Source organism: Cydia pomonella, chromosome 15 (assembly GCF_033807575.1).
Source record: "Cydia pomonella isolate Wapato2018A chromosome 15, ilCydPomo1, whole genome shotgun sequence".
NCBI classification, from domain to species: Eukaryota; Metazoa; Arthropoda; class Insecta; order Lepidoptera; family Tortricidae; genus Cydia; species Cydia pomonella.
In genome coordinates, this window is record NC_084717.1 from 13,598,134 (window position 1) to 13,616,117 (window position 17,984).

Genomic DNA, 17,984 nt, shown 5'->3' on the forward strand with positions numbered 1-17,984 from the left:
TAACACGGAATCCGTTCTCTGATAACATTATCGTATGTCCTAATCACTGGTCGCCAAACCTGTTGGCTCGCATGCTCAACTAAGTACCTTACCTAGTACGTATTATGCAGTAGCTGACTATTTTGCAAAGTACCTGACTGCACCAGTTTGCTCCTTAACGAGGGACAACTCTCACATTTAATTTATATTCAGGCGAACTGGGTAATCTTAATTAATTACACTTAAGGCTCATTCACCTACACAATGTAGACCACAGTTCAAGGTTCAAAGTTTGGTACTCAGGGTAAATATTCTCTATAGTCTAGAATTCGCATTGTGCTATATTGTGCTCCTCATCATTTTCGATGAGGGCGATCCTAAATAAATATTATGGACGTTGTCTAGCATGAGCCCTAATGTAGCTGGCCAGGCCGAACTTGCTCTTAAATACGCTATTGCACGCGTGTCAATAAAGTTGGCCAGCTGCGTTGAACGTGTACTCGTAGGAGGGCTTATATAGGTCTCTCTTTCCGTAACTTTTATAGGTCCTCTTTCTATGTCTTGTCTAATGAGGCGGTTATCTTCAAATGTTTTGACACAATTATGGGTACGTCCTTCGAATGTATGACCACCGCTTGCCTAAAGCTATTCTCTACTCTGAGTTGGCGGTGGGTAAGCGGAAGCACGGTGGTCAGCACCTGCGTTACAAGGACGTGCTCAAACGACATCTGAGCGCTTGCGCCATCGACCCTGAGCGTTGGGAAGAGCTTGCTGGAAGGAGGTCTTCTTGGCGTTCTACCATCCATTGTGCTATATGTAACTTTGGGACTGTAGCAACTGTAGCCCAAAAAGCCTCAACAGGAGAAAGCCTATGCTAAGAATACTTATTGGAAATCCAATGCCGGATTTAGAGGTCTGGAGGCCTCGGGCAATAAATAAGTGGAGGCCCCCTGGCCCCAAATTTTTTCCAAATAAAATGGTAAATTAACCGAATTCTCTATTGTGGGGGGCCCCTCTATTGTGGAGGCCCGGGGCAGTAGCCCCGGTTGCCCTCCCCTAAATCCGGCCCTGTGGAAATCGTACCAAAGCAGTGGGTGATAGTGTTAGTATGTAGTACCTGCGCGCGGGTAAGTCGAAGCATATATGTATACCTATGTAGCGTCTTTGCGGTACCATTATTATTAGCTCGAAAACATAAAAATAAAAATGAAACTCTGCACAACTTTATAATTTTTTTCTTATATTATCATTAGTACAATATATGAGTACAATGCGTATATTATTGCAATGGACAGTATGGTTAAACAGTAAGGTGCCAAGAGGTAAACGCCATATCCGAGTGCCGTAAAAATCATCAGAAAGTATAGAATCTCCATTTATTTTTAACCTTATCCATATTTTTATGTATGATTTTGGTTATATATATCGTATTTGATTTTATAAACTATTTGTTGTGACGGCTTCACATGCTTGACAGGGTGATTTAAAATCGAGTTGGATATGTCCCACTAAGGGATAAAAACTTGTAAAAATAAAAAGCCATAGCAGGGTGACCTCCTTTATTGTGAACTCTTGTAAGGTACTACCTACCTACCCGTAACAATATTTGACACAATCATAACTATTATATTAGGTATAAAAAGGTTGTTTAATTACAGGGTTGCTTAACCTTTCGCTTTACGGAAACGTCATTTTATCAGGTTCACAGGTTTTATAACGTTTTATCAGAACGTCATTTCGGTGCGGTTTCTGTTGCGGGCTGCGGCGGGGCTACGGCTCACATTGTCGCCGCTCGCCTTTTTTGACCCTTCTTATACAACAGTTGCATACAATAGGTACTTTTTGTGGCCTCTTTAAAAATGTTGTGAGGTTACCTAGTGCCCGATTGGAAGAATGATTAAGACACGTTTAAGATCTTGGAAAGATCTTTAAAAGATCGATAAGTAAACGACATGTCAAAATTGACGTTTATTTCGATTCCGCTGTGATCCCAATAAGATCTATCTACGATGTTTCTAACATCAAAGCAACATTGGTTGCTCGAATCGAGCTGCTTCTGTCAATTATACGACATACAAACGATATCTAAATGAAAACTTATCTAAACCAGAACTTATCGTTATCGTATCTCATTCTTCGAATCGGGCCGCTATTCATTCCTATTTAATTAACCCTATAATTTTATTAAACCTTATTGTTCATTTTAGTATCTCGCTGTACTGTTCTAAGCATCGAAACAAACCATGAACTTTACAATACAATGTTGTCCTTGATTATCAAATCTTTATAGTAGGTATCTAATGTCTTCTGTGAAAAAAAGATGAATTATAATAATAGTACATTACGATACAAGTGCGAAAAATAGGAAATTCGAAACGAGTGGCGATAAATTAAAGCACGACCGAAGGGAGTGTTTTAAATGGACACGAGTTGTGAATTACTTATTCGCACATGTATCATACAACGTTTTACAGTACATATGGCCCTTTAAATGTTCGACAAACATTTTACAATGTTACTGTAAACAATTTTACAGTACATATAGTGCTACTTTACCGCACTAGTTGGAAAATTAGCATATTACGTTACTGTGACGAACATTTAAAGGGCCATATGTACTGTAAAACGTTGTACGATACATGTGCGAATAAGTAATTCGCAACTCGTGTCGATTTAAAACACTCCCTTCGGTCGTGTTTTAATATATCGCCACTCATTGCGAATTTCCTATTTTTCGCACTTGTATCGTAATGTACTATACTGATACTTTTAATAGGTACAGACTTAAGTAGGTGCCTTACGAAGGTACCGGCTTATTAAATTTAAATTTCCACGATAATTACATACTATTTCACTAAACAGAATATAATTACGTATCAATAAAGTTGTAAAATTACCTCCTACGTTTCGAACATGAAACTGTTTTGCGATCCCGGAAAAATACTCCAAGTAGAGAAACGTCTTTCGAAGAAGTCGTGTACGAAACGTCGAGGGTAATTTTCAAACTTATTGATTTAACCTACCTACTAAAATGGTCGGTTTTTTATCATCTATCATCATGATGCCTGTCACGTTCTAACAACTATGTGAGTGCGAAAATAACGCATGACATGACAAGTGATAAAAATGCGACCATGACAATTACCGCCGCAGGCAAATGCTAATCGCAGAGATTATTAGTAGGCACCTATCGAAACTTAACTAATTCTCGTGCTTATGAACTGAATCCGTTTGTTTTTTTCCTTAAATTGATCCAACACGGAACAAATCGGTTTTCCAGTTCCAATCTGTGATGTCTCAGAATCAAATTTCTCCTTCGCAGTGGAGTGCTCGTAGTGGACATTGGTTTGCAAATTCGCGATGTTTCGTTGGTAATACGATTGTACTTGCTCTTCAAGATCTCGAATATTAGAGCCGGCCTGGCTAGGTGGTGATACGTAGTTGTCTCTTACCTCAGTACGAAATGAGCTGGAAATAGTATAATAAATCTGTGAACAGATTACGTCGCACCACCTAAAAATGCTAGCCGCCACAGAATAAGAACATTTTCGTTCATTTGAATGTCATTTAAATGAACATAGCAAAGTATTTATTTCGTAGCAGCGGATTGCCTGACTAAATACATCAGGGGTTATTTTCACCAGAACGAAAAAGCACAAGTAGGTAACGCTTCTATGTAACAATACATAGAAGCGTAACAGTTACTATCTACTAAACTACTATCAGAATGAAATTTATGATTAGTGGATAATGAATACATTACCTTGGCAGCCACTTAGGCTTATTATGAGTGATAATTTCCCTAAACAAATTTTCTCTAGGGAGGGAAAATGTGGAATTCTTTCTGATGCTTTCTCTTTCATACTTAATTTTACATCCTTCTAAAGGCAAATGCCAATCATCTACTGAAGGTTTGCGGGTTCTCACCTGTGTACACATAATGACAATTTCATTAGTCAATGCCAAATGATCTTAAACCGAAACCTAAATAACAAGTCAAGGTAAACAGATAACTCTAAGGGCCTGTATCACAATGTTCAAGTAAAGTCCTGAATAAGCTACTTGCCACTTATCTGATGAATAAAGTCATCGTTGGCGTTTCACAATCTTCAAATAAGTTTATCTGGTAGATAATGTGCTAAGTTTTCAGGAACATTTATCTGGCAGTTAATCAATTTGTCAATTAGCTATCCAATACTTTATTTCTACTTGGACATTGTGAAACAGGCCCTTAGTACTTTCATATTAAATGTGAAATCTTAGACAAATCAAGCTCTGGATTTGACAGCAAATGTAGATGGGCTAAATGATTTCGTATATTACTCGACGCGACCACAACACAAGGCACAGTATAGCGCATCTATTGCAGCTGTCAGAGTAGGGGGAGGTGGCTGCGTAGCCAACATGCAAATCGCTTACGCTCCGTAGCGAAACGCAACTGTCACTGTCGCACTAATATGAAAGAGTGATAGAGAGACACAAAGTGTTTCCTTGTCATAGCAATAGTCACCTTGGCTAGACCAGCTCTTGACTTTATTTATATCCCTTCTACAATTCAACTTGAACAGAACTGAGGAAACAAAGTAAGGTAGTGACATTGTAAACTTCATATTTTCATTGATGAATTGATGACACAACCACACTATGTCATTGCAAAAGCCATGCAGAATTAGCTTGATCTGACTCTACAATAAATAGCTCATTCCATGTAAGTTCTTTGTAGTTAAGTCATCCAGGTTTATTAAAATAAAATACATGAATGCAATATTGTAGCTTAAATGTTTACTTACTTGTAACATAATATAATAACAATAAACACATGACAAGTCATTATCCTTAATTAACTTATGATTAAAATCTCATATGAGATTGGAATTCAATTGAACAAAAAAATACTGATCCAAAAATGTAACATTAAAACTGTAGCAAAGCCCTAGCGGCGTCTCCTCCTTGGACCAGAATCATCTTCTGTATTACGCGCCCCTGATGTATGCCTTCTCTTACATTGCTCGGGTTGTCTCTTTCTGCGTCGAAACCTAGTTTCCTCTTCTGAACTTTGATCATCAGATGAATTTCTTCTCCTGCACTGTTTGTGGTGTCTCTTTCTGTCAGGCACCACAGGTTCATCATCTTGAGGTTCTTCTGAAGACTGCCTTCGGCGTTGCTTGTGGAACTGACAGCATCTGCATTTGTCCATATTAGGGACAAAATGATCTATTTTATCAGGCAAGGCTTCTACAAGTTGTGACAGTCTTCTACTTTCAAACAAGACAAGCTCTGTAGGTGGTATAGCGTGCAGAGCTTCCCGCACTCCCATATTTCGTGGCAAGAACATTTCCCTTCTATGTTGGATGACTTGTGACCGTCTTCCACAAACATATTGTAATAAATCATCAGAAATCTTTTTGTACTGAGAATTGGCTGACTGCAATGAATTCTGAACGGTATTTCTCACTTCTACCGGTAAACCATCTATAGTACTCTGTAGTATTTTCTTCTGTTTCAAGAGCCCATGTGTCACGGCTGCAAGAGTTTGATCAAACCTCTGCAGCATATCAAATGACTTGCATCTGGGAGTCAAACTTTCAAGCTCATGGTTCACATGCAATGCACAGAAAGGTGTTGTGGATTCAAACTGTCTCTTTGTCTCTGCATATCTCACAGTTTTCCATAGCGGGCCTAATTTCTGTACATCTTTACCCTGTTGAGCCACATCTGGTTCAGGGCTAAGGATCTTAGGTTCGGACACAACCACATTAATAGGCCAGTCAAAAATTAGTTCCCTTGCTCGAGCATCTTCCTGATTACTGGGGGCTTCATTTACATTATCAGCATTGTTTTCTGTTGTAGAATCAGCCATGATCTGGAAAAAAAAGATAATTGTGTTTTACCATGTTTGTTTTGTGATAGTTCTTCGTCTGTAATCTGTATATTGTGAATGAACAGACTTCGTTACTACAATACAAACTATGCGTTCTGTATGCCATGGGATAAAAGTTTGCATGGAACAAAGTTATATTCGTAACATCGGCAATTTTATACTTACTTTGCTCTTCACTTAAGACAATACAGTAATATTTTTACATTAATATTCGGCAATATTGTACTGTTCTAAGCATCGAAATAAACCATGAACTTTACAATACAATGTTGTCCTTGATTATCAAATCCTTCTAGTGTGTTCTGTGAAAACGTTTAATTGTAATTATATATCTATAAAGATGAATTATATTACTTACCAGTATTAGTCAGACAGGATTATTCGTTACGTTTTACTAATCAAGGAATAAATCCTATTTAACGAAACATCATAACATAACAGTTTGACACTTTCAGAGGCTTCACAAATAATTGATTGATTGAACTGAACGACGAACGAAAAAAAAAACTTCCTGTTATTTCATACAGGAAGTGACCGATTCCATAGCCAATAGACCTCTCTTTTATTTTACAACGCTGCCAACATCACAAAAATAACTTTTAAGTGGCTTACAGACTGCTACATTTGCTACACATTATATTATTTTGCCACGATAATTTAGCTATATCTGTGATCTGTGATCTGATCATATCTGATCTGTAAATAATAACTGTGATCTGTTAACCCATAAGGATGGCTAAAACAAAATAACATGCATTGTAGTTGGATCTCACTCAAATTATGTTAAATCTCACCCAGGGCTCTTTAGATAAGGTGTGATAGGTCACAATATCTTTTGTTACAGATCTTCTACTCAGCTGCTCTGCTGTATATGGCCTATGATGCAGCCGGCTCGTTGTGAGATAAGGGTCTAGGTATTTCTCGTAACCTTCATATGTTGTGTCCAACGGTTCTAAATCTTTGTGCCAACTTGGCTCTATCATTGGCTGGAAAAAGTGATAATCATAACAAAAGAGAAGAGAGTATTTATTTGTATTTGTATTTATTGTATACATGTACAGTACAGTAATGCATAAGGATACATGCATTTAATATCTAGCATGTTGGATATATCATATATGATGTGTGCGCGCGTCAAGTAAGGCTCGTTATTTATAAGGCGGTCTTCACATTGGATACACACACACACACACACATATAATTAATCTGAGGATCAGCACGGCGCTCTAGTGTGTGAACGAGACAGCACTATGTACGTATATAGCGATGTCCCGCTTACACACCAGGTGTGTAATATCCAAGTACACCCACCTGCAAAAGTACATGGTTAAGTTTATGAACGAATTCCATTCATAATGAGTCCATGTAATTTTGCTATACATAAGTCGGTTACCTAAGTACTGTTTTCTAACTTATAATTTTACTTACTGGGTCCGGCAGGCAGGCAGGATGCTTATGCTGGTTCTTGTCAGTAACCAGGGTCGGTGGATGCTGCGGTATTTTGTATGCATGTCGCATTTCCGTCGTGCCGTGTGCATTGCACATCGGGGGCTGGTCTGTTAGCTTGAAAGTAAAGATTCGGTTTTGACTAGCATATCTCCTAATAGTAGGCTATATTCTGGTGCAGAAATATTTTATCAAACTATAAACAAGTTTTATAAGTTGTAAAAGTATTAGAGTCAGGACTTAGGTCGAGTCCGGTGTGGCGTCTTGAGACATTCACTTGGTTCAGGAGGTTCAGGAAGCTCGGTACATTACGATACTTAATTAGCCGATCAGGTGAATTGGTTGTACGACTTGTAATTAACGTAAACAATGTACCTAACCACAGATCATAACCTAACCTAACTGAACTTGCATGCGAGTTTTTGCACCGTATATTTATGTAAGGCGGTTATCACACTGGATGTGATTCGCACGTAGCTCCGATGTACGAGCGGGATGTACGCTATAATATGCGCATAGCGTTTTCGCTCAAACATCGAAACGACGTGCGATTCGCATCCAGTGTGATAGCCGCCTAAGAGTGATAGAAGCAGATTCGATTTTCGCGGTAGGCCTTTTGACGTGTTCTTGTTGGTTTAAGAATAAGGATGTTTTTACCTAACACCCTGAATCTTACAATACATGATCAAGAGTAAACAAAAAAGTATTTAATAACAATATACATAATGGATATATACAGATGATTACTACGAGTATAACTAGCTTAGCTTATATCTAAAATAGGCCCTTGAGGCATTGTACCAAGGATGCTGGCGGCATTTCCTCGTTGTATCGCAATACTGATACGTTGTGCGAGGAAGCCGCCAGCTCTTCGGTCACCAGTTACGTCAACCAGACGTTTCGCGATTTCTCCAAAAAACTTGTGCGCGCTGGGACCCCATGAACCTAGAGTTTCAATGCCAAATGATACAAAATGGTACTCACTACCGAGGCTCTTATATTTATTACGTTTCAAAATTTCGGCGCTTTCCGCCGCTGCGCCCGCTTTTACCTTAGTCCGTTGGAGGTGGGACGGTGCCAGCGTGTCTACGCAGGTAGCATCCCACACTAATATCCGTCCCAAGGAACCAAGGACACCCCATCAGAGTAAACTATTTAACTTAATTCAAAAATAATAAATATACTTACCCTTCGACTAGGTGGATAAATATACTGATTTTCAGTATAAGCAGTATGTTTGTTAAACCTACGCGTTTCTGGAGCCTTGTACGTGAAGTCCTCGCAAGTCTGTGACCGGGTAAGTTGGCTGGTCACATTGTAATCTCGATCGTAGAACGTCACTTCCGGAACTGCCGGTTTCTGTTAAGAATGTAATTTTTTAATTAACAATCGTCGGTGTCAAAAACAAAAAAATACGGTGTTCTTCGGTGTTCGGTGTTCTTCTCTTCTTCTAATCTGCTGTTATACAGTCAGCATCAAAAGTAGCGGATGAAACAACGCGCCAAAAGTATCTGATATTCCGGATAACTTCTCCAAATATAGATTAATTTCTAAAATTCGCGTTCAAAACACAACAGAAACAAACAACAAAACAGAAACAAAATAGTCTTAGTTGTACTATATTAAAGACATCACTTTTTGTTAAGCTGTTACAGAATGGTAGTTACTTATGAAACGTTATTTGATTCGCTACTTCTGATGCTGACTGTACTTGCTGTCGGCACAAAAAAGGAAGACTAGGTAATGTAAAAATTTATTTGCAATTAGGTACAATTGACTTTACCTCTATGACCTGAACCTTGATACCGAGGCCTATGTATGCAGTAGATAGGCACAGCCGCCATCAGATATATCGGAGCGGCCAAGGTGCTTACAAATATCTGAACAAGCCTTTATTGCCAAAGCGCTGAGTACGTGTTTAGATATTTTTGAGCACCTCGGCCGCCCCGATATATCTGATGGCGACTGTATGTATATAGTGTCTAGAACACAGCTCTTAGGTGTTGTAATGCCTGACTTTTACGCTTTGTTGACCCTTTATACTCAAACGTGACGTCTATCCTCAGTTTCAGGGAGATTATTAACAATTACCTAACATTTGTAGTAATTATAATTTTTAAAAATTGTATTGAAGACAGCCTCTCACCAATTCCTGTACCACTTCAGGCGGTGGTCGCCACCTCCGTCCGGTGGTTTCACTAGATTCCCCTGTATCAGGGAACTTCCTCACTCTTGGCTGAACGTGCACTCTATCCCAAAAAGTAGGATTTACTTTCTTTGGATATTTAGCTTGCATTATGACTTAAATCTATGAAGTTTTATCACGATGGAAAAAAAGTAAACTTTGATGCTTTTGTCGTTTGATCACTCTTATTTGTCTGTATCCATGCATTCGTTTATTTCGGTAGCAACAACTATTTATTAGTTGTACAAATCAAAAATGCTTGCCTTGTTGTCATAGCAACTAACGTAGGGCACTATAATTCCGGGTGGTGTGCAGTTTTGCACCTGTGCATAGGTATTACAAGGGTTGCAGTAATAAAAGGACACCTGACGAATACAATAATGAAACGAAAATAATAAGTTTGGTAAAAATTCGTTTATTCTTCACAAGTGACTGAAATTGTTATCAAAACACAATATACGTGTTATTATGACTAACGTTAAAATACAAGACTGCAATAAATACAAAATGTAGGTGTGATCAATGTCACATGATCCAGAATCGCCGCCTACCACAGATAATAAAATGATGGTATAGTTTGGCAAGCCATTTCCGTCAGTAGGACAAGGCGGCAAATAAAAAAAAGTAGGTGCGAAGGGTTACCTCCCATATAAAATTTGAATTTAACGCCTTTTTCTACTGACAATGTGGGTTTGCCAGAGTATATCTACTGGGCTAACTATAAAAATATTGTCTGTGGCATTAAGGCAAAGTTAGCACATCTTAGACTTTCTATAGTTATCCAAACAAGTATCAGCGACTGTTTTTTTGCTAATTTGTTCCACAGACTTGCAACACTGCGTTAAACACATTTCCTTAAGATTAAGTATAAATAAATTATATTACGAAACGCCTCTACGAATATACAAAATCAATACAAATCCTTACGTTACTAATACGAATTACATCACAGTTCATAAACAAGTTAGTATTAAAGAGTTAAATATACTTCAAAAGTAAAATATGAAACTAGAAATTTTAGCGAAATAAATTTTAAAACTCAAATAACAATTTGGTAAGAATATTAGCGTACTCAGGTTTACTTAAAATTTAGGAACAAATACCTACAAATTCCTTTGAATGGAAACAATTTATAATAGCATAAATATAACACAAGAGAAAGAAGAAAATAATATTTTAGAAAAACAGTTTTTCCTATACATTTTAAATCGAATCAATCCAAACCACACATACAAATTCACAAAATTTGTATTTTTAAGACAAATAATTTTGTTCAGTCGTTTTATAGGCATGTATAAAACATTACTTACATAATACGATTGGGTAAAAAAGCTACATTATTAAATGACAATTAGTACGCTTATGGTTGAGTAGCATTTAAAAAATACTGTCTAAAGAAATTATGTACTTATGCATAAAGGTAAGCTTTAATGTTTCTAGCTGGGTAATATCGTTAGAAAATATCACTTTATCACTAAGAAAGATGTTATAAATATAGATTATTTGTTATGTTATGAATGAGTATCCTGTAAACACGACATACTTATTGGTACTGAGAGTTTCGGGGTTCTATTTCACTTATCTATTGCACATATTAGTTCTTAAGATCCTTTTCCTCGATTAAGAGATTATTTTGTCTTTAATCCAAGAGTTTAGATCAGAGTAATTCATTACATAGGGTTTTCAGAAATTACGAGTAGGTGGTAGTGTTGGCAGCATTTAATTCGAATATGGTAACTCCAGCTGTATCGCTCATGGATAGAGATAGAGAACTCAATTCAATCACCAAGACTGACTTCACTCGTATGTATCAGTAAAAGCGTTTATAGTTCCGAAAACCATTTGTTCAAACTCTGGATTAAAATCACTGACTACGACGTTGGACACGTTAACGCATATTATCTGTCCTTGTCACAGTTTGTCCAAAACCAGCGGGTTAGACAGATTTGGCATATTCGACCAGTTTAGGGATAGGAGAGTAGCGCCTGCTGTGGCCACGCGATTTTGGCATCTATCCTCTTGTAAGCCAGGATGAAGTTCAATCCGTTCTTTTCGGCCATAACTTCTTGAGGGCAGTCGTTCTCGTTTAACATCGTTTCTGTAAAGGAAAAAGTCTAATTATGATTTCTTCCTACTCGTGTACTTTTATTCTTCATTTGTAAATCCATTATCATTTAAGAACATACATAATACGCCTGAAGAGAAATCAATATTCGATTTCAAACTAGTCGCCAAAATAATATCACGTGTAAACACAACTTAACAATAAAATATGATGCTACCAACTGCACACAACGTGCAATTTGTTATTGTATATTGTATTTTTTTTAAATTAAAAACAAATGTGACCATAGACAGTCGGCAAGCATTCAGATTTATGAGATTTCCCTCTTATTCATATTTATTAAAAATACGTGAGTTTAATAGTAAAATTAGTTTATTATAGCATAGCATGATTCACTACAGTTTAAATTCGAATACTTATTTTGTTTTAAAGTTTACGTGTGTGTAAAATAGCGGCGGAGAGGATGAAAGTGTGTTACGTAATCAGGTTTAGTACATTGACATATCTAAGGACGGGCCTTACGGACAACAAGAATGGGGCCAGTACAGCGGTGTTACGCACACGAATTAGAGCTAATAGTGCAGTCTAACGCCGCAACGCGATTGGTTGATGAGTTCGCACCACGCGCGCGATTGGTCGCAACTAGTTGCGTTAGACTGACGATTACTCTAGACGTTACTAACTAGACATTAGGCTCAAATTCGAGAGTGACACCACTGAACTAGCGCCATTCTTAGTGCCTGTAAGGCCCGTCCTTAGATATATAAGTCAAGTTTGAATTTTACGTAATCGATGAAACCTGTCTGTGGCTCGGGTTAAAACTTTGTCAGTATAAAAAAATATTAAGCGAAATAGCGTTACATACATGAAAATACAAGGTGCCCGTAAGCATTGCGAGAGATTTTAACGGCGCATTCCTGATGGCAATAGCAGCAAAAAATGTTATATGACTTTTTGTGAAATTCGACAAAAAAATTTTTTTCTTTTTTTCCCTTTCTTTGAACATTCCTGTACGTAAAACGTAATTTTTATTGATAAGCACATAACCTAAAATTAACTAGAAAGTTTTTATTTTATTTGGGGGTAGCCTCTCGAATAATTTTTTTAAATTTTTCGATGTCAATCAATAGCTATGTCCAGACTAGACCTCAAAGTGGCAATACCGCAGTCAAAAATGTGTTTTGTACCGACTTATGGCGAAATAATGATTTCGAAAAACATTTAATTATCTCTGAAACTAGGCCTAATCCAGATTTTTTTTTATGATATTTTAGTTTCTTAATATTACCAGGAATGCTTAATTAAAATGTCTCGCAATGCTCACGAGCACCTTGTATCGAATGTCGTGCCTTTTTATACCGACAATGGAGTCGCGCCAGAATAGGTACTCGGAGTGAAAGAAAGAGCCGGAACGGGCACTGACCCTGCTCGTCGTGCAGCGCGAAGAGCGCGTAGTCCTGCGGGTTGGTGATGGCGGCGGCGTGCGCCAGCGCGCGGCACAGGTCGCGCGCGCGCGCGCCGGGCCGGCACGGCAGCGCCACGCGCCGGATGGAGCCGCGGCACTCGTCCGGCAGCGCCACGCGCACCACGCAGCAGCCGCCCGCGCCCGCCGCGCTCTCCGCCGACCCGCGCCGCCCCTGCCACGCGATACACACCTCACTCAGTGGAACTAAATATGTATGTCACGAGGCTCCGTATGCTCCCTATGCATAATCATAGTAAAAGCGAGAGACCGTTACGATTTTTGTACGCAAAATCACCTGAAGAGCGATCTTGGACATAATGACTATTAATTGTTCGTAATAAAGTACAACATTGAGAAAACTAGAACAGTTTTCTCAATTACTACAAGTAGCGTAATTACCTAGTACTTTCAGAGTATCTTCCTTCTCCGACCTATCAGCAGGCAGAAAACTAGCAAACGTCGCTGTTCTAAAACTTTCCCGTGTTGCAGTGTTCGGGTCCGGTTCCGACGCAATGAGGAAGTATCCTTCGGGCCCGGTCAAGAATGCAGCAGGCAGTAGTGCCGCTATGAGTTCATCTTTTAGCTCAGCGCAGACAAGCCAACAAACTACCTTCCATGGTGTCAGCTGCTTACTTGAATAACAACAATTTACAGATCTAAGACCTACCGGTGTCGCGCTATCTGGACCGGGTTCCGGTGCCAATCTCTTGAGCACGGCCACAGCAGAAAACAGCGCAGTAAGGTAGTATCCTCCCTCCCCAGCCAACAACGCAGCGGGTAGGAGTCCAGCCATGAGTTCAGCTTCAAGCTCGGCGCAGACGAGCCGGCAGCGAGCCACCGTCCACGCCAACACCGGGAGCAGATCGTCGGCCCCGAGCGCGCGCTCACCGCGAATCTGACAAATTAGATTAAAATAATTACACTTCGTTGCATAGCTTAGAAAAGTGGTACATTCCAAAAAGATTAAGTTTTGTTTTATAACATTCAACAATACTACGGATATTCGGAATGCGAATATTTCTGTACTCATATATATTGATAAGTTTATGGATTAGTTTAATGCTATCAAACGTGGTTAATGCTGCTACACACCAGGCTACAAGTATCTTTATGGCACTATATCGCACTATATCGACATTAAGAAGTTTTGTAAGCGTCAGGAACATTTTGGTCATGCATAGCATAAGGTCATTTATGCGCAATATTTGCACGGTGGCGATGCAGTGAATTTACTTTATTGGAGTAAACTCAGCGCGTATTAAATGGCATACCAAATTTAAAGAAAAGATTCACGTCTGAGGGGCATACATTTGAAGGTTTTATAGGCGCCAACGCCACAAGTTATATAGCTTTTATAAGCAATTTAAAGGTTATCCCTAACTCACCCGTATCCCATAGGGGTGCAAGAGCGTCTTTGCGCCGGTCAGTCGCCCGGGCGCGGTGGCCGACCACGGTTGACTTTTCAGCTAGTTAAATATATTACAAGTTAATCGTGGAAAAGACGTCTGGTCAAAGACATCAGTTCATTCATAACTTGTTAACGCCTCAACTGTATTGTGGAGCATCATGTGTTCGGGATTGACTTCGTCCATAAGGGATACTCTCGTCTACTTTCAAGGTAGATTGAATTTTATAGCGAATATAAAGTGCATTAGGTACGTTTATTCTTACCGCATTGAACATAACAGATATCGCAGCGAGAAGGTTTTCTAGTTTATCCAATGGAGAGTCCGCCTCTTGCATCTTGAGGAAGTGCTTCGAAATCACTGCCAAGACCGCTGAAGACGGGACTTTCGTGGATTCCTGGAAATAAAACAAATTCTCATATAATAATAATAATAAATAATAATAATCAATTTAGGTGAAAGCCACAGCCTTAAAGAATGGTCAACGGTTTCATGATAATAATTAATAAGTAATTCATGAAATTTACTAGGCGATTGTAAGAGTCGGGGCTGGAAGAGCCTCACGCAGAAAAACTCAAGCAAATTAGAATAAAACGAGAACAAGCGCCGTGTTTTCGCTAAATTACTTACTAAAACCGAGATTCTGTGTAAGGTCAAAGACCTAGAGCATCTTTAATAAATTTATATTCATAAATTCAAATTCTGAAGACCATAAAGCACTGTATGCCATCAAGTCTTTCGAGTTGAATCTCTGTCGTACCTTGACGCCCAGCTGCAGCGGCGTGGCGTGCTGCGCGCGCTCGACGGCGGCGTGCAGGCGGCGCACGTCGGCCGCGTGCCACGCCGCCAGCAGCGCGTACAGCCGCGCGCGCAGCGGCCGCACCACCAGCCGGTGCATCACGCCCTCTAGTATGGCGTCCAGGTTCAGGAGCTCTGTCGTACCTTGACGCCCAGCTGCAGCGGCGTGGCGTGCTGCGCGCGCTCGACGGCGGCGTGCAGGCGGCGCACGTCGGCCGCGTGCCACGCCGCCAGCAGCGCGTACAGCCGCGCGCGCAGCGGCCGCACCACCAGCCGGTGCATCACGCCCTCTAGTATGGCGTCCAGGTTCAGGAGCTCTGTCGTACCTTGACGCCCAGCTGCAGCGGCGTGGCGTGCTGCGCGCGCTCGACGGCGGCGTGCAGGCGGCGCACGTCGGCCGCGTGCCACGCCGCCAGCAGCGCGTACAGCCGCGCGCGCAGCGGCCGCACCACCAGCCGGTGCATCACGCCCTCTAGTATGGCGTCCAGGTTCAGGAGCTCTGTCGTACCTTGACGCCCAGCTGCAGCGGCGTGGCGTGCTGCGCGCGCTCGACGGCGGCGTGCAGGCGGCGCACGTCGGCCGCGTGCCACGCCGCCAGCAGCGCGTACAGCCGCGCGCGCAGCGGCCGCACCACCAGCCGGTGCATCACGCCCTCTAGTATGGCGTCCAGGTTCAGGAACTCTGTCGATTTTAACTGGAAAAGATAAGGATATAACTTGTAGCTTTTTTTTTTAAATTAAGCATTGTGGAACCGCTGCAAGTCGAATATACCACCTAGATTAGTTCTAATTTTATTTATCTTTACGAGTATGTGATGGATCTCAAACTTTCTGGCCACGAATTCCTTTTGATTTTTTTTACTTATATGTTGTTTTAGCCTAGTGTAGTTAGGTTCATGTACATTCGGACTGATTACAATGTAGATTTATCACCTTGAGCCTTTCTTTTTCAACTTCTTTCTCGAACTCTCGCTCTCCGTGCTTCACAAGATAATTTTTCATTCCAGACATAAACTGCCTCATGTTGCGCATCATCACCTGAAAATAAAGAAAACAAAATGTAATGTTGATGGTAGATTTATTTACATTCACATTTATTAACCTAATAAATTTTCCATGAAAAGAAAGAGATAAAAGTTCATTTGCTTACATTTTTATTAGCAAAATGATCTCACGATACTAAGTCGTTATATTAAATTAAATTTTCTTACCTGCGGACAAGTTTCCTTAGAGTCAAGAGTGCATGCGATGAAATTATCGACATTCTGCGCGAAGGTCGTGCTCTTGTCCTGCGCCAGATGAAGAGCATAAGCGCGCAACGCTGCGCCCGCGCCGCGCGTTGATCGACCACCTCGAAGGGCGCGCACGCGACCCGCAGCTGAGAAAAAAAATTGAAGTATGTATTTTTTTTTCTTTAGGTCTACACCTTCAAATCATATGCCATCGGGTGAACTTCTTTCAGCTCAATATTTTTTGGACCCATGGTTCAAAGTTAGAGGGACACATTTTTTTTCTTTCGGAGCGATTATTCCCGAAAATATTAACTTTATCAAAAAATGTTTTTTTGGAGACCCGTTTCGTTTTGAAAAACCTATCCAACGATACCCCTCACCACTGGGTCAAAGAAAAAAAAAAATCAAAAAATATCCTTTTGTATGGATGGTGCCCAAATTTTTTTTAGTTTTTATCTTACCTTTCTGTCGCAATGCATGATTTATGTATCCATGCCAAATTGCAGCTTTCTAGCACTAACGATCACGATGCAAAGCCGCGGACGGACAAACATACGGACATGGCCAATTTATAAGGGTTGGCTAGGAAACCCTAAAAAACAGGTTTTTAGATGAGTATTAAACATAGTGAGTCAAGACTGATGTTCGATTGTTCGCCTTTATAAATTATTACTTTTATTGTTATCAAAATTGTTATATCCGTTTTAAAGGTCCCAGTTACAATAAATATACACAGTGTACGTAAGTAAATAAACATTGTTGTCTTCATTAACGAAAGCAAATATTTATTAGTGACATTCTATGACTAAAGCTTATGTTTGTAGTACCTATTATCAATATTGTGATATCCTGTTGGGACAACGGTATACAACGCAACGGCTACGCTATTAGATTTTAAAAATGTTAAACTTAATGAAACAAAGAAAGAAGTTTAATTGTGTTAGAATATTTAAAAAGAAAACTGAAACGCTGGAGTGCCTATTATTTTATTAGGCATTATAATTGCAGGTTTTAATGTTATTATTACCAATCCTTTGTAAAGTAATTAGCAACTGTTTTGATACCCTGATATTGATAAGATAAAGTAAACAACGTATGACAATAACTAAGCTTGTTAAGACTAGAAAAACACGTGGAGTAATGAATCATACCTAAATATCATCATAGGATAATGAGATGTCATAACCATGATTGACGAAAGCTAATATTGGTATAACGTGGCTTTTCGTGGCAATGACGTAAGTAAAGATTATTTTTTTAATTTAAATGGAATTTTCTAGGCAATGTTGAAAAAAATTTCGACGAAGACATTTTGCATCAGATATTAATTAATTAAAACATAAAAGACCCCTACATACATCAAACTTTTCAAATAATACTACGGTTAATCGTTAGGTACCTACTTCTGTTAAAAAGAGTTAAAAATTTAAATAAATTGCATTCATGCGTAGGAATAATGGAATTTTAGTTATCTTAGTTCTAAATCCCACAGTGTCGTAATATCCTTTATAATTTCAATTTATGCCAT

The 17,984-nt window shown here is 39.5% G+C and overlaps 3 protein-coding genes across 9 annotated transcripts in view; all 3 read right to left on the reverse strand.

Moving 5' to 3' along the window:
- Nucleotides 1–2,693: 2,693 nt before the first annotated feature.
- LOC133525936 (uncharacterized) lies at nucleotides 2,694–9,782 on the reverse strand. The gene is made up of 6 exons (XM_061862366.1): nucleotides 9,453–9,782; nucleotides 8,495–8,665; nucleotides 7,289–7,423; nucleotides 6,655–6,846; nucleotides 3,743–3,906; nucleotides 2,694–3,447 (listed from the first exon to the last, which is right to left on the reverse strand). The coding sequence occupies exons 1-6, from the start codon at nucleotides 9,600–9,602 to the stop codon at nucleotides 3,177–3,179; spliced, it is 1,083 nt and encodes a 360-aa protein (XP_061718350.1). The 5' UTR covers nucleotides 9,603–9,782; the 3' UTR covers nucleotides 2,694–3,176.
- LOC133525937 (uncharacterized) lies at nucleotides 4,740–6,375 on the reverse strand. Its single transcript, XM_061862367.1, has 2 exons — nucleotides 6,219–6,375; nucleotides 4,740–5,842 (listed from the first exon to the last, which is right to left on the reverse strand). Exon 2 carries the CDS (start codon nucleotides 5,837–5,839, stop codon nucleotides 4,913–4,915), a length of 927 nt encoding a protein of 308 aa, XP_061718351.1. The 5' UTR covers nucleotides 5,840–5,842; nucleotides 6,219–6,375; the 3' UTR covers nucleotides 4,740–4,912.
- Nucleotides 9,783–9,886: 104 nt separating the features above from the next.
- The window catches only part of LOC133525931 (protein sprint), a 474,626-nt gene continuing 466,528 nt past the window's right edge, over nucleotides 9,887–17,984 (reverse strand). For 6 of the 7 annotated variants that reach the window (XM_061862358.1, XM_061862359.1, XM_061862360.1 and 3 more), the window contains 3 exons: nucleotides 16,436–16,602; nucleotides 16,158–16,262; nucleotides 15,701–15,919 (listed from right to left, as the gene is read on the reverse strand). In XM_061862358.1, coding sequence (XP_061718342.1) covers nucleotides 15,716–15,919; nucleotides 16,158–16,262; nucleotides 16,436–16,602 — 476 coding nt within the window. In that variant the 3' untranslated portion in view covers nucleotides 15,701–15,715. Of the gene's footprint in view, nucleotides 11,590–12,979; nucleotides 13,194–13,688; nucleotides 13,917–14,692; nucleotides 14,825–15,700; nucleotides 15,920–16,157; nucleotides 16,263–16,435; nucleotides 16,603–17,984 lie in introns of those variants that run through there. The other variant, XM_061862362.1, reaches the window with a different exon arrangement.

What these genes read in the sequence shown, in the direction of transcription:
- LOC133525937 (XM_061862367.1), bottom strand. Translation starts at nt 5,839, where the DNA reads ATGGCTGATTCTACAACAGAAAACAATGCTGATAATGTAAATGAAGCC.
- LOC133525936 (XM_061862366.1), bottom strand. Translation starts at nt 9,602, where the DNA reads ATGCAAGCTAAATATCCAAAGAAAGTAAATCCTACTTTTTGGGATAGA. An exon ending in CTGCCTGCCTGCCGGACCCA is followed by an intron (nt 6,847 to 7,288) that starts GTAAGTAAAATT and finishes CACTTTTTCCAG; the next exon opens with CCAATGATAGAGCCAAGTTG. An exon ending in AAGCCTAAGTGGCTGCCAAG is followed by an intron (nt 3,448 to 3,742) that starts GTAATGTATTCA and finishes TACTATTTCCAG; the next exon opens with CTCATTTCGTACTGAGGTAA.